General features: G+C 33.0%; 1 protein-coding gene and 1 pseudogene across 1 annotated transcript; one reads left to right on the plus strand and one right to left on the minus strand.

Annotated features, from left to right (window-relative positions):
* Nucleotides 1-1,223: 1,223 nt before the first annotated feature.
* Nucleotides 1,224-8,054, minus strand: LOC105138464 (protein FAM188A-like). Its single transcript, XM_011044544.1, has 7 exons — nucleotides 7,147-8,054; nucleotides 6,732-6,810; nucleotides 4,843-4,994; nucleotides 3,855-3,969; nucleotides 3,524-3,709; nucleotides 3,066-3,137; nucleotides 1,224-2,927 (listed from the first exon to the last, which is right to left on the minus strand). The coding sequence occupies exons 1-7, from the start codon at nucleotides 7,593-7,595 to the stop codon at nucleotides 2,103-2,105; spliced, it is 1,878 nt and encodes a 625-aa protein (XP_011042846.1). The 5' UTR covers nucleotides 7,596-8,054; the 3' UTR covers nucleotides 1,224-2,102.
* Nucleotides 8,055-15,469: 7,415 nt separating this feature from the next.
* LOC105138465 (fructose-1,6-bisphosphatase, cytosolic-like) lies at nucleotides 15,470-20,339 on the plus strand (annotated as a pseudogene).
* The last annotated feature ends 151 nt before the right edge of the window (nucleotides 20,340-20,490 follow it).

A 20,490-nucleotide genomic window follows, 5' to 3' on the forward strand; every position in this document is an offset into this window, starting at 1 on the left:
TAGAATTGTGATGGACATGATTAGATGTATATTAATAAAAAATTACCTAAATTTTTTCGAGAAGCAGCAGTTGCTTGTGATATTTTATGTTTTGAACGGGTGTCCTACAAGGAGTTTTCATGATATAACTCCTCAGGAAGCTTGGAGTCAAAAGAAACCATATATTAGTCATCTCAAGATATTTGGTTGGATTGCTTATTCTCATGTTCCCAATGTGTTAACGAAGAAATTGGATAACAAGTCAGAAAAATATATCTTTCTTTATTAAAGTAATGAGACAAAAGGTAAACTGTATAATCCAAAAACTAAAAGGATGATCATATGTTGAGATGTTATTTTTCATGAAGATGGGATTTGCAAGTGGTCAGCTAAAGAAGCAAAATCTTTGTCGTTGCCAATTAAAGTTTGTAATGATATGCCAATGGAAGACCATACTCCCCAACCTTCAACACCTCTTCCAGCAGACAGAGCCTTCTAATTGTCCACGACGTCAACATTGCTTTGCCTACTCCAAGGAATGAGAGCCCTGGATGGAAAAGGATTCAGAATCCTTCGTAAAGTAGCACTTAAAATCTTTATTGGATTAAAAGAGTTTGAGTCTATTTTATAATTTTTTTATAAATAAAAAGAGTCTTGCATGCAAAAAGAGTGTTAAAAGTTATATATCAATTAATAAAACCTTGAGAGGTATAAATACAAGGAAAGATACAAAGAGTAGCATTAAATTCATGAAACCTGTCCCCATGATTTAAACCAATTCGAAGGCAAAGAACCACTAGAAGAACCCTGTTTTCTAGCCGAGATTTCAACGGCAGAAATTGTTAAATCAAGGTTCCATGATAAAAATTCAATCCACATTGACCTCCTTGTCCCGCTATGATTAACAAGCATGAACATATCGGTGTACTAGGCAAAATCCTTATCAAATAATCATCTGGGAACCCAAAACTTCTCTCTTATTGAGTTAAACAACATTAAGCCCATGACTCAAACTCATCATCAACAACTATAAAACTTTCTGTGGACACATGACGAACATAAAAATTTAGCTTCGGGAGTTGCAAAAGAGTACAATAATTAAGTTTTTCCTCTAAAAAAATATATTAAAATAATCTACTAACCTCAAACATTCGTAAGTTTATAATGAGAAACACAGTATGGCATGCTTAATAAGTTCTTTTATTTATTCTTCCACTAAATATCTGGAATTATACTCAACATAATTTCATCATACAAAACTTATCAATTAATTTCCTATTTAAGAGTACAAATAGCTTTTTAATTGTTCCAAACATTGGTATACTCTAAAATAATTAACATCCTTTTCAATTCAAAGAAGTGTCAAACTCTTCTCAAATAAATGTAAAGTTCAATCTAGAAAAATTATTTAGATATATATAGAAAAGAGCGTGCGTCTCTGTATATTGCTGTTTCGATGCAGAGGGCAGTCATTACCCTATATGATATATGCCCTAGCAACGAAAAAAAGTAGGAGGCTGACTGCCCCGTCCAGACTTTCCCCCGGATCCGCCAGGCTGGTTCCATAGAAGCAATGAAAAATTAGTAACCATTCTTTTGCTGGAATTCATGGTTGAATATTATGAATAAAAAGTAAAAATATGACAACAGGATCTCTCCTTAGATCTAATAACTCTCCAATACTCTGTTCCGTTGCCCTTTTGCGTTCCTCCAGGGCAGAGTTTAACTGTTACAACATATTCAAGAGCAAGAACATGCATGATTATTTTGGCATTCCTACAATCCCTCGCCAAAGGCTTTCCAAATCAACACAAAGGCAATATAAACGAATTTTACACATCAGATTGTCATTAAACATGACAGTATACCTCCCTCTCTGAGTATCTAACATTATCAAGATCAAATTAGAATGAGCAAGCTACAACAATCCACAGCAGAAAATGGTGTTGCACATACCTGCGAAAGATAACACCATGAACACCCCCCCCCCCTGCTTAATATAAAAGAGGATGCCTTGCGCTGATTTCTTTTGTGATTGTTTTCTTTCTTTCTTTTTTGGATTATATGGCATCTGTGTTTCCACCGACAGGAGCACATTAAAGGATCACAAAAAGGGTAAACATTCACACTATACTAGGCGGATCTCCCACCCAATTGCAAACTGCACGTGACCAACGTGTTCTAATACAGTCCACCAGTGGTGCATGCTGGGAAGGCTCAGGTTTTGTCACCTCAGTGTCTTTACCACTTGATTCGTTCCCAACAGGCCCAGAAGTCACTACCACATCTGCCATGAATTCCTCGGGAGTCCACCTTGGTGGAACTGAAACCCTCAATTTTGTGAGCCTAGGTCTCTGAACCGGTGTTTCACCCCCAGAGGTTGTGTGGCTTCCATTTAAATCAGATTTTGCAATCCCATTAAAATGGTAAAGATCAAACACCTTCTTACCCATTAACCCACTTGAATCCTTAAGGCCTCCCAAACTTTTGTCCAGGTCCAAAATAACCTGCCAGAACTCACTCCATACAATAAAGCCAGTGCTGCAAAGGTGATCAAGTTTCTCGGATGGAAGTCTAATTCCTGCTTCCCTAAGGACTTGATGGAAACCTTCAACACTGATAAAGCCGCCACCGCCACTCTGATCTTGTGCATCAAATGCCCTCCGGATCTGTGATTCCCTTTCTTCCAGCTCATTCTCATCTTGAACAGTGGTGTCAAGAGCAAATAGAACTGTATAATGGGATTCACTTCCTACAACCCATATTGGCCATTTAGGGCATTTTAGATGCTGGCCAACCTTACAAAAATTGAGGGATTCCAGTAGAGTGAGAAATCCAACTTCCACACTCGTGAATATGCCCTTTAGAAACATGCCTCCACCTAAGTCCATCCTACCGTCAAATACATTAGGGACAGCCTGTCCACAGAGCAAAAGGTTCACAATTTCCTGTTTCACAATGTTCAAAAGAAATGATATCATCCCAGAAAAATCCAATCATTATTCAAAAATTAACCAAAGGACAGGTACCATCAAAGCAGAGGGGGACGAGATAACACAACCTAGATCAATATGTGGGTATTATACCTGTGAAGCATGCCCAAAAGGAGCAGTGACTAGGGGAAGGCTGGGATCGTCCCTGTCAGATTGAATGGAGTCCTGAATAGAAGAGACATTTTTCAAGCATAAGTGGCATAAGCATCCAATTTTAAAAAGGGAGAACCACTAATTCACAAGGAAACTTCAAAAGGCTGTTAGTGATTTACAGCATAAGACTGGAGAAAGATGAAGCCATCTTTTTTTTCCACTAATATAACATAACCCCAAAGTAAAGCTCAAAACTCCCATTTCAAAAAGCTTTGAAATTAAAATATCAGACACCTCAATCCCACCCCACTCCTACCTTCTTCCACAAAAGGAATAGGTTTTGAAATGGACTAGCGATTACCCCATTTCCAAGCATAAAATGATGAGGATTAGATCAGACTCTCACATGGGAAAATATTACAGGGCAAATGAATGAAGAGATAGCTTTGTAAGCATACCAATCCCCGGGACAGTAATGCAGAAATAAGGAACAGTAGTGCCCCCATACGAGATTGGAAAACAGGAAGCGCCTTATGGAGCTTCTGCAATGCACTTGTTTGTGATGTATGTGTTTCGATTCTTAGAATTTTTTGTAAATCAAAGGCAGATTCAATTGAAAGACCCTCAAGTGCTTTTGCAACAATCTGCAAGGTAGAAAACAGCCCCTATCAGCAATTAAATATCCAAAACAACTGTGCAAAATAGTCATCACAATCATGATGTTTCCATTAAATCAATCTCTAAACTTATTATTGCAAGTACATTGATATCAAACCTAAACCAACTTACCTCGTTCTTTGCAAAGCCCTTGGTGTCAAGGCCAACAACATTCAAGGTGGCAATCACAGCTCTTTTATTATCTCCGCACATAAACAATATCTCGCCCATGCTTTTGACCAGGGCTCTGTGAATGGGAAAAAATTACAGAAATGAAATGAAAATGGAAAAGTGAGCAAATATAAATGAATTTCTATAAAAGATTGATCATGAACCATTCTATTTTTTCAACGCATCCCAACATTCATTTCCAACTAAAACAGGCAGAACGCTACTTACACATGATTGATAGTTAATCAAGGGTATAACAAGTTTTCAAACCACTACTTGCTGTTAAACCTTGCCCACTAGTCTAGATATATGCAGCAGCAAATTATTCAGAAACCTCAAGTACACAGGAACATAAGCTATTAAAGTTAAACTTTAACCAGGACTGAGTTGCTCATGACACATGCAAATATAAGATCAAAGAGGTTTGAATATTCTACAAAAGATCAAGTGGCATAAACAGGAAAAAGCATATACACCTCATATGGTATCCATCACCAGGAAACCAACTCCATCACAAACTCAAGGAACACTGTATCAATAACTTGATGCCACCCAATTAGCAATTTGTAATGACTCAACCATGCATATAAATCAGAATTCACTGATAAAGAATATCATTGCAGAAAATAACTCACTTGAGAACAATGGAAAAACCTTGATATGAAGTTATTAAACTGTGACAACTTAAAAATACAACAGTTCACGGCACTTAAAAAGCAACTGAGCACATCTCAGGAATGAATACCACAATTTCATTGTTTGTAAATCAAAGGATCATAAATAATAGCATAAAGTGAAAGCAAACAAAAAATGGAGCTCCAAGCTTTAAATGCAACTGATAAAAAGGGTAGGCTACAGGCAGGAGGAAAACCATGTGAAACCACAAGTGGCAAATTTTTAAGTGCATAAGGTCTTCCATTGTGATATTTAACCGATAGTTTATAATCACCTTGCTTTTGCATCTTCAGTGAGAGAACCAAAATTATCCGATGCAACATATTGACCTTTAGACAATCTTCCAGGGCCCAAATTTTGTGGCGCATTTGATGTAACTTTGCCTATTTCATTCGGAAAGAAAAGAAGGTATTTGAGAACAAATGCCTGCACAATCCCACAAAATATTGTAAGAAAATCAATAGGGATTTTGAACTGATTCTGAAGCTATGAAATTGCAAATCAGTATAGCACCAAGAAAACTAAAATAAAAGACGAATTGGTATATGGAGATTATGAACTGCACACTTAAATTGCAACCAATACCTGGTTCAAAGGAATGATGATTGATACAGTTATATAACTTCAACTGCTACCTTATACAAAAACATAGGCTACCCATTTCCAAGTAAGAAATCAAACTCCAACCCTACTTCATTTTGGAGAAGTTCAAAAAACCAGCCATAGCATTGTGAAATGATCAGGCCAATGGCTCAATACCATTATGAAGTGAAATTTTTTTTTACTTTGGTTGGTTATGGCCTATGGACCTTGAGTTTGAGGTAGTCTAAAATTCTCTAAACCCTTAATGACACACAATCCATAGATTTGAAAATAAAACAATTTATGAAAAGGGCTATGCCTAGAATTTTTTGCAATAACCACAAGGTCAAAAGATATAACAATTATTTCAAATATTTAGATAGTTAAAATAATCATCTGATTTACAACAGATTGTCAAAATCACGTGTTAGCTAGTGTTTTGAAAGATTATCACCAACAAACACAGGGAATGGATACATAACACAATAACTAAACTCAACTTTGCTAAACCCAATGTAGTTTGTGATCAATCACATGAATCATTCTTATATATTACAATTCTATTAAAGCTAAATTTACTATAAACTATCAGCAATTAGATAACTTTTAGTCAGCCTTAGTCCATTTTTAATACTGACTACTAGATGAATCCAACCAATCTTCCGTGTCAGGAAGTCTGAAAATGTTAGTTGAAGAGAACTTAACATCAACAGATACAGCTAATATTTTGGCACTGGCTCCTGTTGTTTAGTTGACCTCAAGCAAAATTTCTAGTAAACTCCTACCGGGATTAAATATGTTCATGTTCATTTTCATTTTCATGTTCAATTCAAAGCATTTTCTCTCATCTCTGTGACACCTGCTGCATTGATTGTAGCATCCTCACCCTGCAATTGGCTTCTTTGATAATTAACTAAATTCTTTCACATGCCCTTGACTTCAACTTGCCATGAGCCCCCATAAATTCCACCATCAGTTATAACTTTACATGACTATGTTATGGTATTTTATATTTTCTTTTGATTTTCTAATGATCTAATCTTAATTGGGAAGATATATATTTTAGATTTATATAATTTAGTATAGTATAGTATTACATATTTTTTTTGAATTTATAGCATATCACCTTGGTTCATTCAGGCGTGCGCCTCGAGCATTTTATAGGCTTGGACTCTTTTAGCACCTTTCACCTTTGACAACACTGATTATAAATAAATCTAAAAATGAATGGCATAGACATCCATTTAAAAATCAATTCTATGAATGACTAGACTGTCGCCTAAAGCATGAAAATTTAAAAAAGATGACATCAAAGCATGCAAAGTGTAATTAGCTTTGTCCAAGGGCAAAAAGCAGAGCAGCATAAAATGCACTTGCACCCCACTTCACTAAAAGACAGGGACGCATGAGTTGTACCCTTCAGACAGTAAGTCGGTAACCCCCCTTCTTCCCATAGCACAAGAAAGAAACAAAGAAAAAACTACTCCTTGATTTATTCGATATAACACACATCATGTAGAAATTGATTAAAGATACTAGCAACAACAGAAAAACAGCATAGTTAGAAATCACGGGGATTACTTGTATAGTTGCTAATACGCCACATGGCCCACCTTCATGCTGCACCAGGCCCATAGATGTTTCTGGATCAGGACTAAACCTATATGAACGTTCAAAATGATATTAGCCAATAATGGGTAAGCCAATGAAACTTCTGCAACATCATGATTTTGAAAACGAACCAGATCTCAAACAAGTTCTAAGACAAATAACTTAGTATACAAATTCCTATGGGATCTCCATGGGGATAGCCCTTAAAAGCACACAGTTCTACCCCTTCATCACTGCACTGAACCAATAAGACCTCTTTTTCTCCACTTCAGTTGCTGAACAAAGAATCAAATTGCTAAAATCCACTATTATGACCCATCAAAATGTGTCATAACTAAACATGTAAAACCATTTGCAATATGGAAGTCACCACATTATCCAATACCTTATGCCCTGGTTACTCCACTGAGCAAGAATGTCCTTCGAAACTCCACTCCCAAACACCATCGAAAACAACTGATTAGCTTCCTCACTCGATAATTCAAGTCCCGAATTCCCCTCCTTCGCACCAAAATTCACCTCCTTTCTAACAAAGTCCGCACTTTTACCAGGATTTCTATCAATTGTTGCTTTCGAAGGTGAGGGTGACGGCGATGGTGAAGGAGAAGGAGAAGGCGAATGCGACAAGGAAGGAGAAGGAGAGGCAATTCTCGTCGCAAGCATCCGCTTCTCAGCGGCCGCTGCCATGAGCTCTCGCTGTATCCGCCTCGATTCCTCTGGTGACGGCGCAGGAGCTCCAGCGTCTCTCGGCTTGCTCCTCTTAGGTTCAGGAGGCGAGTTTTGCATGCTCATTCTTAGAGCCACTCTCAACTCCTCTTCTTCTTGATCCGCCATTGAAGAAAAAATCAGAATCAGAATCAGAATCGTAGATCCAAAATGGCTTGCAATTTGGCGAATTTAGGGTTTCATACGTATATACAGGTAGATTTAATCCAGTAATTACAATGGATAAGAGGATTAGATTTGATTTAAAGATGAAGATATTAAAGAATATTGCAATTATAAAAACCCTAGTGAATTAGGGTTTGAGATCTTTTATTTAGTACGTGAATGGATTTGGATTTTATTTGTGTGTGGGAAGAGATATTTGGTTTTCGACGAGATGAACGATGGTAGGATTGGTATTTTAAATTCTGGATAGGGTCAAAAACGGAAAGAAGATTAATCTGAGAGCGAAGATGCAGGTGCCTGAACGATGTCGTCCGCTTTATCAACTGTGTGCTTTTTGTCGAGGTTATCTACGAGATGATACGTTCGACCTCGTTCATTGAGTTTAAGCTGTGGGCGTCTTTGGATGTAGGATCAGGGTAGCTCATCAATAGTGTTTTTGTTTATTTGTTTAAGAAGTGATTTTGAACATTTATTATTTTTAAAAAATTAGTTTTTTTATATGATTTTAGATATTAATATTAAAGACAAATTAAAAAAACAATATATTAATATATTTCTAAATTTAGAACATTTTTTTTATATAATCAAAGAACATTTGGTTTATCTTTTAATTAATGGGTGTGTGATTCCGTGACCTGTCTGGCTAATTCTTTTCTTCCTCGGAGAGCAAAGCGATTTGCTTTAGTTGACTGGAGAGAATCTTTGCCAGGATTGGAACTGGGATTTGATTGAGAGTTATGGTTGGACAGGTAGGCTTATATTCATGATGGATTTGTAACCATCGGATGTTAGAGTGCTTGAGGCCGAACGCTTGATGTTGACTGCAAGTCCTCGAGGTGGAAGAAAGTCTGTTCTTGTCGATGCGGGGTAAGAGGGATTGAGAGTAGACAATGGTAACCTGTAAAATGGATTTGGGCTTTTCTTTTTCATTTTGTAAAAGAGAAGAAGAAAAAGAAGTTTAGGATTGAGAGGAGGTGGAAGAACGCGCTGAAGTTGCCGCCCATGAATCATGAATGAACTTTGTCAGTGCATTTTAATAAAGCCCACGCACAAGATCTTTCACGTGCTGTTGCAAGTCGCCCTCTCAGGCGAAACGTTTTGGCTAGGCATGTTGACGGTGGATCTGCTATTGTCAGCCTTCCTTTCGATCCAGTAAGCCAATCCTGACCACCAGTACAGGCTCTGAAATAGCGTTTCTGCATGTGTGTGTGTGTATATATATATAAAAGGTACATAAAATTATAAAAATAAAAATAAATTATATTATTAAAGTTATATTTTAAATATTTTATAAAATATAATCCATTTATAATCGAATTCAAATTAATATTTTTAATAAACTCTTGTTCAGTATAATTTTTTATAGAATCTACTAAAAAAAAAATTATTTTATTTTGAATTATATTTTTAACATGCATCAAAAATTACATAGGGAAATGGGATTTTTCATATGCATTGAAAGTAAATATTTAACCCTGTTATTAACTCTTTTTCAACTTCTAAAGCCTACGAGAGTGAATATAGAATGACGAAATACTTTATTTTGAAAAAAATACATAAAAAACAAAATATTACATTATTTGATAGAAAGTATTCTAATAAAAAAATTTAATCAAACTAGATATATTGAAATCAACAATATTATTTTTGTGATTCAGTCCTCAAATGCTTTATTAACTTAGGTTGATAAGTACTCATTTTAATATAAATTCTTCTAATTTTATTTTATTAATTAATAAGATGTGTTGTAATAAAATTTGTATCTCATAATCTTGTTTAAGAATATTAACATTACTTTTAATTCTTTGAAATTTGAAAGGGGGTTGGTTATTATAATTTAAAATATTGATATTAAATAAAAAAAGTTATTTATTGGTTGATGTTTATTCATTTAGTTTAAAAAATAAAAATATAATTTATCTTCTTATGCTTTCTTAATTTTTTATTATAGTTTATAATAAATAATAGGGGATTGGAAAAAACAAGCGCAAGGTAAAAAAAAATATTAATACCTTAACAGGATATTCATGAAATGTAAACTACATGATGATAAAATCATGTCATCTCGTGATATCAAGATAGTTTCCAGTAACATGCTCAGCTTAACCCGTGTCCGGCATTGTTAATTGCATAATAACATTTATATTTGCAATCAGGCTCCAACAGGCTTAAGAAATTACATAGTGATCAGAACATTATTATGGAGAGTATTAGGTTTTTTATTATTATTATTTTACCTAGACTATAGTTCACTCTGGCCTTTTATGCTTCTCCGCCCTTATATATACACACACATACATATATCACTCAAGCTACACTATAGACCGGTTCAAATTTTTTTAACACAAAAAATAATACTTAAACAATGACAATCTGATACAAATTAAATTAAATATACTAAATCACTATTTAGGATATAAAACAAAACAACCCTCAAAAGAAAAGTGAAAAGAAATCGTACGGTTCAAAATTTTATAATTCAATGTGAAAAGTAGAAAAATTAAAAAATATAATATTGAAAAAAAAACCTGAGTTAACTTAATCTAATTTCAACCTAACTTGATAAGCCTACAATCTACGATATGAAATTAAATTAAAAAAAATTAAAAAAACCTTAGTTAACCCAGGTTATCTCTACCGACTCACCATCCAAGTAACCAAATAAAAAAAAAGAAAATAAATAACAAAGTTTAAGAACAAATTATTTCATGCAAAACAGTGAAATAAAAAATATAAAAAACTCCTAAAAAAATTAGGCTTTCAAAAAAAACACCTAACAAAAAAAAAGTTAAATAAAAAAATTTAACAAAACACATAAGTTAACTTGGATTAATTTAATCACCTCATTCTCGGAATAACTCATCACACATTAATACGTGTGGCTATTTTTAAATAATATTGAATAAAACACGCTCAAGATCAATACTTAAATCGTAAAAAATAAAATAAAAAAATCAATTTAAAAAAACCAAGTTAATCCAGATTACATTCAACTAATTTACAATCCGAGATATAAGATTGGATAACCCAATAAAAAAAATAAAAAAAATCATGAAACTTAATACTCAATAATTTAATACCAAAAAATAGAAAATAATTTAAGAAAACTATAAAAAAACAAACTTAAACCAAGTTTATTATCAAAACTAATAGACAAACAATAAAAAAATAATAATCAAAATTAAAAAAAAAACTCAATTCAATTCAACTTTACTCCCAACTGCCAGGACACTTAATAACAGTAATAAAGGGCAAAACGGCTCATATAATGTCTGAAACTTATGGTGTTTCCACTCAGAAAGCATTGTAAACAACTGTGCTCGTTTAGTTTTTTTATTTTTTTGGTGGTAATAATCTTAATTTTGCTATTGCTAAAAACACGATCACAGTTATGACTTACCAAAATTTTCGCAAACAGCTGTTCAGTACCAATATTTGAATTAGTATTTTTATTTGTTTTTGTGTTTTAATTTTTTTTAAAAAATTAATTTTTATTTTTTGTTTTAAATTAATATTTTTAAATTATTTTTAAATTATTTTGATGTGTTGATATAAAAAATAATTTTAATAAATAAAAAATATTTTAATATATTTTTAAGTGAAAATTACTTTAAAAAATAACTATAATTACATTCCCATCTAGAATAGCATCAAAAGCTAAATACATGAACAAAATTTGTTTGGAAAATACAGCAACTTGTAACTCTCTAAATTTAATTGAAGATTCATGTTTGTAATTATTTTTAAATATCAATAATTAAATTTTAAATGAGATTTAATCTAAAAAATAATATAAAAATAAAATGAAAATCAACCCCTCTAATTTACTATACTAAATAAATATTAAAAATAAATTCTTTAAAATATCCATCTACTCATTTATTTATTTTTTACTTTATCCCTCTCGACAATAGTAAATATGCACCACCATTAAAACTCAACTACACCATCAGCAAGACACTATTTACTTCTCTTCTCGTCACATTCTTTGTCCTCATTTTTGTAACTTGTATGGTCTTAAGAAAATAAGACCCTAGGAAAAGGTATATGAATTTGATTTTATGGGTTATTTGTGGTAATTATAGCGGAATAGATTTGGAATAAAAATAAATGTGATGAGAATAATATAAAAATAAAATGAATTTAATTTAATAATATAGTATTTCTTCCAGATATACAAACTCGATTTATTTACCAATAAATTCAATTTTAATACTATAATTTAATTCATTTATAATAGATAATTAGTTATAAACAGCATGGAAGGGAGGCTGACGGGAGTTAGTTTTGAATTTGAATTTTGTTTTTCGGAAATAATAACCTTGGCCATGTTATGGCATACTGTAATCCCCTTTCTCGTTTCCTTGTAAGCATGTATTTTTCCACCTCTCGGGGCGATGGATCAATGGTTATGCCTTAAAACGTTGGGAAATTTGAGAAAAATATCAAAGAATATCGATATAAAAGGGTTGAAAATTCAACATCAAATTCATAGAACTGTAGATTTAGAATTAAATAAAAAATAAATATGTAAATTTGGAACTAAAATAAGTTTTTTTTTCAATTATTAAAATAAGCAAAGTATGTCAACAATTAACATGTTAATTATCAATGCAATGAGGTGGCATTCACCTTAACCATGAAGTAAAAGGAGCGACGTGAGTATTAAAAATAAGCACGCCAAGTTCTTGTGCGTGGTTGATTCTTGAGAGTTAAGGAATGGTACCATGACGATGCAAATGGCAGCTGACACCACTTTCTTATGAATGTACACCTGCCCCTTGTTTCTTTTAATGAAATATGTGAATTTCTCAGGACAAATCAAAGATTTTTTGAAAAAATCCATGTTCTTGTATTTAAATTAAAATAATGTAGAATTCTAGTTACGGTGAACCCCATATATAGTGTTCCAGTCATATAAAAGCAATTCAATAGTAAACTATTAAAAAAAACTAAAAAAACATGATAATTTACCACTCGTTGTTATAGCTTTTCTTTCGGATTCATCTAGTCAATCTCCCACCTGCAATCTCTTGTTTTTCTCTGGTTTTGTTTTGAGCTAATCGGTGAGGGTTGTTTGTAATTGTTGGGTTGGATGGGAAGTTTGCCTTGTTCTAGGATTTCAAATTCCTTGTATTATTATAATTATAAAGAAGTCTAAATGATAAATGTCGACCTTTGAATTAATCTTCGTTGTTTTGGTTTATATGTACCTTTTCCATCTGTTTTTTGTGTTTTTCATGGACATTGATGGGTGGATTATGTGTTGATTTTGTTGTTGAATTTTTTTTTAATTGAATTCACGAGGAATGGTTGGCTATATGTTGTGCTTTTTTTTTGTTGCCGTTAAGGTTTTCTACCCAGTGGCGTAACTAGGGGCCGGGCACCTGGAAAAAAAAAAATCAATGTTTCGAGACCCTGTAAGAGTGAGACCCGGCGGTTTTTTTTTTTTTTTCTTAGGAAAACATCGACGTTTTCCATCAGGGATAAAAATCCCTGCTTCAAGATACAACAGTCACACGCCCACGCCAAACAACAAGTTTCACTTCAACTCTGTTCCTGTCCCTCTCTCTGTCGAAGGACAAGAAATAGACGATAGTGAAAAGGAAGCTAGAGAGAGAGTGGACAGTGGAGGGTTTGTGTCTGAAAATTCAAGTGGTAGTCATGCAAAGAGAAGTGCTTGTGGTGGGAGTTTGTAGTTCATAAGTTCTTCTTGGTTTGCATCAAAACTGGTGCGATGCATTTTTATTTTAGTTCTTAACTTGTAGTAAATCTTCTGCGTGTTCTTGATCAATTGATTTCAATGATTGTCTATTCTTTTATATACAATTTGATTAATGAGTAATCTTGAAATTAATTTGTAGGGTTAAGACTTCTGATGATAGAAGCAATAAAAAGGATGGATCACTAGATATTTTTATGTGTGAAAAAAAAAAGCAATGAAGAAAATATATAACTTCGGGTTCGCAAACAAAAACCTTTGATTGCTGCATGAAAAATTACTTACAGTGGTTTGGCTCCTTGGTTCGCCGAGGCAGAATCTTTTTTCAAGCCTGCGCTCTATACCGTCATGAATGTCCAATAATCAATCTGCCCCCCTCCGGTAGAAGTACGTTCCTGATCATCTGCATTTTCATGAATTACTGTAGGTTGTTAGCTTCCCAGATCATGCGAGATGTTTTGGCACCTTGCTATTACTATCGTTACTGTCATCTTCATTGTATTGTTACTGTTATCTTGGTTATCATTTTTGATATTATTATTATTATTATTATTATTATTATTATGTACATCATTATTACTATTATTATCATTATAATAACCTATCATTATTAATATAGATATTAATATTGTTATTGTTGTCTCTACAGCTATTACTTTTATTCATATTTTTGTTTTTATTGTTGTTATTATTATAATAATTACAATTTCTATTATTATTATAATTATTGTTACTTTACTATCTTTATTATTAGTATTATTATCATCGTAATCGTCACATTTGCCATTACTATGACTATTATCATCAATAATATCATTACTATTATAATTTATTATTATTATTATTATTATTACTTTCATTATAGTAGTTGTTGTTTTTATAATCATCATCCTATCCTCACCAATAACATTATCATTAGCATTGTTATTATTATTATTACCATGATTAACACCATCATTGATATTTATGGAAATTATTATACATAACAAATAAAATTTAAAATAAATAAAACTTCAATAAGATAAAAAAGATCAAAACCAAAAATTAATATCAAAATAACTGAATTTAAAACACCAATAATAATAACGATCGAGATTAAATTTTTAGACAGGAAAGAGAAGTTAAGAAAAATAAAATAAAATAAAAGCTGATATGTTATAAACTAGACATTTTAAGCTTATATATATCATCCATAAAAGGAGAAAGACATGCAGGAGAATCAAATGAGATGATAAAAGTTTATTTTTCACTATTAGAAGGTATTGTGCATAATTTTTTCAGGGTGTTTGGGAGTGTAGTTATAATTGTTTTTTTTAAGTTTTTTAATAAAAAAAATATACTAATAATATTTTTTTTATTTTTTAAAAAATATTTTTGAGATCAACACATCAAAATAATTTGAAAACATTAAAATATATTAATTTATAATAAAATTTTTATTTATTTTTTAAATATTTTTGAAACATAGTATCAAACACTATTGATCTCTGTGCAACACCCTGTATTAGCTTTTTTTAATTTAAATAATATTAATTAAATATATAATATAATTATTACCTTTACCAAATGATAATTATAAAAAAAACTCGAGGTAAAAAGATTAATCTACTGTTGATTATATGGCCAATACCTTTTACCTTTTGCCTTAAGGATATATTTGTAATTTCATTGCATATAAAAAAGAAAAAAAAAACTACTTACACTTGCCTCTCAGTGTTGGATTTTTTTGGCTAGGGAGGCATTTTTATTATTTCACTGTTTATTAAAAAATTGAAAGTAAAAAATACCTCTAAATAAACCTACAATAATTAACAATGCGTTGAGTGAAAAAAACAACAAAAATATCCACGATTTAAAGACAATCAAAATTTTTTAAGAAGGCTATAGACGTCGTTTTAATTGCAGTGAGTAGTAAAATGATTCTGTTTCAGTAAATTTCTTTTCCCCATTAGCTACTACCGCGTAAAAGAAGGCAGTTCAGTTGACAGGAAATATAAAAATAAAAGAAAATGAAATAGGAGTACGAGTACGGAAGCTATAAAACGACCTCCAAGTGCTCCACGACCTCATCATCCTCATAGCACCGGCGAAACAAAAACCTCATAACCGTCGAAATCAGAGATAGATGACGAAAGGTGTTATCTGCGGTGACGGCCACACACCTAAGTCCCTCACGCTCCTGTCTCCACGTGTCATCCGAAACTTCCGCTTACTCCAGATAGCCCCATCCCAGTCCCCTCACTCTCCTCGCTCTCATGTTTATCTCCTCGCCTCACATGCACTCGCACAGGTATATATTATCCCCCTCGAACTATAATAAAAGACGGGTTTGTTCAAGTTTTAGAGAGAGAAATATAAGTAGAGAGACAGAGAGATGGATCACTCAGCAGATGCTTATAGAACGGATTTGATGACCATAACGAGGTTCGTGTTGAACGAGCAATCAAAGTATCCTGAGTCTCTTGGTGATTTCTCTATTTTGCTCAATCACATTGTTCTTGGCTGCAAGTTCGTTTGCTCTGCTGTTAATAAGGTAGGTCCCTTTCAGCGTGTTCGATTCTTTTTAACTGAACACGTAAACGTGACTTCTTCTTTAGCCACCTTTGATCGCCGGCGAATTGGAAATGAAATGAAACGAGAATTCCTTTTCTTCTGATTCTGCGCCCCTACCAATACCAGTAAGTGGATTTAATTTTTTAAATGGAAGTAAAATTTGAGTTTTATCTGGAATCAGAATCAAAATCTTTTTTTTTTTTAAAAAAAAAAACAATTCTATCACCCGTGGTGGCTGAATAAATTATTGAATAAAAAATGAAATGCTTGTCTATGAATTTATAGGTCCTATAAGTAAGATTTATTCATCTCCAATTTTTTACTCATGCAGGCGGGGCTAGCCAAACTTATTGGACTTGCTGGGGAGACCAATGTTCAGGCAAGTTGTTAAGGACCGGGTCCAAACTCCAAGCTATTTGTTGTTATATAAATACAATGGCTAATTCGATCATATTTCACTTTTTTGGAAAAAGGGTGAAGAGCAAAAGAAGCTTGATGTTCTGTCAAATGAAATGTTCATTAAGGCCCTAGTAAGCAGTGGCCGAACAATAAGTAATGGGGTAATCTATTTGTAGCTATGAACTGAATTTGTTGGAATTTGTGTAAGATTTTGGATCTTGGGGCAGTGCATCCTTGTCTCGGAAGAAGATGATGAAGCAACATTTGTGGAGCCTTCAAGGCGAGGAAGGTATCTGCAACTATTCTCCTTTCTTCGCTATTTGTTACAGCCGGTTCTGTTTTGGATTGTTAGACTAACACACGGTATCGGTTTTGATATATGAGCAGGTACTGTGTTGTATTTGATCCATTGGATGGATCCTCCAACATTGATTGTGGTGTTTCTATTGGAACGGTATCATGTCTAATTCTGAAACATGACATTGTTCTATTTTTTAAATTCAAATACTTAACTGACAAGATGAAGAGTGATTGTTGTTACAGAATAATTGGATATTGCAGTTATATATTGAATGCCTTCTCCTTCATCTAGATTTTTGGGATTTACATGGTGAAAGATGGCCATGAACCAACTCTAAATGATGTGTTGCAACCTGGGAAGAACATGCTTGCAGCCGGCTATTGCATGTATGGAAGCTCTTGAATGGTATGATAAATCAGCTTTCGTATGGTTAAAAGGCTCTTCTTCTTCTTCTTCTTCTTTTCTTTTTTGTTTTTTTCTTAAATGTCATTTGGGGTTTTCAAGACGACAGGTCGTATATCCCTTTACATCACCTTATTGATTTGAGAGGTTTCTTTATGTATAATTAGAAATTTGAATTCTTTTGATTAGGGTATGATGATGATGGTTCACGGGGTTCTTTGTCTGCCACCATGACTTGCACTTTGATATGTCATCTACTGATTAATCATCGTATGATTTGGCAGCTTGTTTTGAGCACCGGATCTGGTGTTAACGGTTTCACCCTGGATCCATCCCTTGGGGAGTTCATACTTACTCACCCTGATATAAAGGTAAATCCTGTTTTCATCATTAAATTGCGGAATTGCGATCAGTTTAATTGTGTGATTACGTGCTGTAGTTAGCTGCACATACCAGGAGTTCAATCCATCCTCTTTAATTGCAAGAACCGCATGTTTATCCTTAACCAAAACTGCAGGCTGCGGTTAAGTGGATGTTTAGCTTGTGTTTGATTACGGTTTTAGAATAAAAGATAAAAGAGGTAGAGATAATGAAGATAAAAAATACAAGATAAGAGATGAAAATAAAATTATATTCGATTACAGTATATAAAATAAACATATTATTTTTATATCCTGTTTGATTATAATATACAAAATAAAATAAAATATAAAAACATTTACTTTATTTTTAATATGTATTACAATTAAATTTATATATTTTAAAAAAATAATTAATTTTTTTTAGTTTATAATGTATAATAACTCTATTTATAAAATGTAGACCAATGCAATAATTTGACTTACAGCCTAAACTAGTTCAAGTTTTTTTTTTTTTTAAAAAGGCCACCTTAGCTAATTAAGTAAAAAATCCAAGTCAATTCACACACCTGGGATAAAATAAAAGTTAAAAAAACCTAAATTTTTTAAATTTTTTATTTTTATCAAAACAAGATTGCTTTATTTTTTTTTAATTTTTTATTGGGCTAACTCGTGGCCCGAATCTGTCTCATGTAAATTTATCATAAATTTTAAAATTATTATAATAATAATTTTTATTTATAAATATTATTTTTTAAAATATGATCTCTTGTTTTGGAAAATAAAAAAATCAACTTCAAAATTATTCAGAAATAAATTTATTTTTTTGTTTCTATCTTTGTACTTTCAAGGAACTATCTCCATCGTGAAATAACAGCCAAACGTTAATTCTTTAGAGGCTGCTACCGTATATCTTCTTTTTAAATAGTAGAAAACTGCTATTTAAAATAACACCGATTCGGTTTATTATGGAGGTATTTGTTTCTAACATTTCTTTCTGGACAGATTCCAAAGAAAGGAAAGATTTATTCAGTGAATGAAGGAAATGCAATTAATTGGGATGGTCCAACAGCCAAGTATGTAGTATTCATTATGATCATCGATTACATTTCCGGTGATTATTTGCTGTTGTTTACCGGTATTTTACAACTCTAGGTATGTTGAAAAATGCAAGTTCCCCAAGGATGGATCCTCAGCAAAATCTTTAAGATACGTTGGAAGGTATGCTTGATTCTCTTTCTAGCAACTACAATTTTATGTTCTTTTGATCAGTCATTGTCATTTAATTACTGCAGTTACCTTTTGAGGCTATCTACTCCCAACAAAATACACACTTGATTGTTAAACGAAAAATATAAGTAAAACGAATCACATGCCTTTCTACCTAGAAATCTTTTCAGTCCAACCCGAATCTGAATTTCATCCCATTCTAGTGCATTCAAAGTTGTAAGGAACAGGATTGAAGTTAGAAAATATTGTAGTCTCTGTATTTAGGTTATGGCTGGGGGGCCCCCCCCCCCCCTCAGTGCTCCAGCCTCTCTTCAGATTATTGTATCTAGCTTCCGAGAACATCACCCATTTCATCGTTCTGTTTGGATGCAGTCAAAAGTTAGCATATCGAAGGTTTTTATTAGCAAAGCCTCAACTCCAACTAACTAATTATTTTGTTACTTGAATTACTTCGTGAACAATTCATTATTTGGGTCATATATTCCAGTTTATTTTTACAGGAGTATTGATACTCAGTTGACGACTACTACTGTTCATCATGAAATCAAATATTCCAGTGTGATTATTTTCTGCATATAGAAAACCGACAATATCTGTCTCTTTTCATATGGCTTTGCTGTCTTCAATTTGAGATCCATAGTTTTTTATGACATTTTCGTATGATACACAGCATGGTAGCTGATGTCCATCGCACATTACTTTATGGGGGTATATTTTTGTACCCTGCAGATAAGAAAAGCCCCAATGGGAAACTGCGGTACGTTTATGCACTCTTGGTGCTGGTATTTCTCCTAAAATGTTTGATGAAGCCTCTGGTATAATTTCCTTTCGTCTCTACCTGTTCTAATTTGGGATTCATTGTGGATATATTTGTGTAAACTAGTGTTCTATATGAAGTCTTCCCAATGTCCTTTTTGATGGAACAAGCAGGAGGGCAGGCTTTTACTGGCAAGCAACGGGTACTGACTTCGTTGTTTTTGTTGTTGAGCTGTTTCGCTACTCAGATTTATGAAAACTTAGTATTCAATGTGCGTCACCACCACCACGACGATGTGCTTCTATTTAAAGTTATCAAGCTGTTTCCTTGCTTGTTTGTCCTGCCCTCATGTAAAGGGACCACAGACTAAATTAATTATATTGCTCTAAATTGGATACATTGTTTTTTGAACTTGTATAGGTTACATGGTAGTTTATAGTTGAAGCTGCATGGAAATGGTAATATATTAATTTCATATGTTAATATGCAGTAGCACGATCCAAGTTAGCTTGTGCCATTCTAATAAAAAACAAAAAGAAAAAAAGTTAGTTAATAGTAATTGGGAAAAAAAAAGAATGACCGGGGTGATTGAAGTTCCTTTTCTATAGCGTCTGATGTAATCATTTTCCTCGGCAGGCACTGGATTTAGTTCCAACGAAGATACATGAGCGCTCTCCTATATTTCTTGGCAGCTATGATGACATCGAGGAAATCAAAGCACTCTATAATGCTGAAGAGAAGAAAGAGTAAACACCTATACGTACTGTGGCTATATTTGGTATCGCGCTGCACCAGTCCGTGGCCAAGTTGACTTCCATGCCAGAATGCTCTCGAAATTCCGAAGGGGGTTATTTGTTATTACTTGTATTATAGTACTTATAATATTTTCGTAGCCTTTAATTGTTCTATGGGCATTTGACCTGTTTCTGATAATCTATTTCATCAGATAAAGCGTTTTCATTTCTTCTGATGTGTGTTCATTAATGGGATAAACAAACCTTTCGGCTGATACTGGAAAAATAAGGACGGATGTGAGTATACAAGATTAATACATCATGACCACATAGGAAGCTAGATTCATTAATTTCTCCATGCGGGAAAATGTTGCATGCAAC

This window comes from Populus euphratica, unplaced genomic scaffold (assembly GCF_000495115.2).
Source record: "Populus euphratica unplaced genomic scaffold, PopEup_1.0 scaffold181.1, whole genome shotgun sequence".
Lineage (NCBI taxonomy): Eukaryota > Viridiplantae > Streptophyta > Magnoliopsida > Malpighiales > Salicaceae > Populus > Populus euphratica.

Excerpts from the sequence above, each read along its gene's own strand:
- LOC105138464 (XM_011044544.1), bottom strand. The coding sequence starts at position 7,595 with ATGGCGGATCAAGAAGAAGAGGAGTTGAGAGTGGCTCTAAGAATGAGC. Across the intron at positions 6,811-7,146 it reads TGGAGTAACCAGGGCATAAG|GTTTAGTCCTGATCCAGAAA; the intron begins GTATTGGATAAT and ends ACGTTCATATAG. Across the intron at positions 3,710-3,854 it reads AGGGCTTTGCAAAGAACGAG|ATTGTTGCAAAAGCACTTGA; the intron begins GTAAGTTGGTTT and ends TCTACCTTGCAG.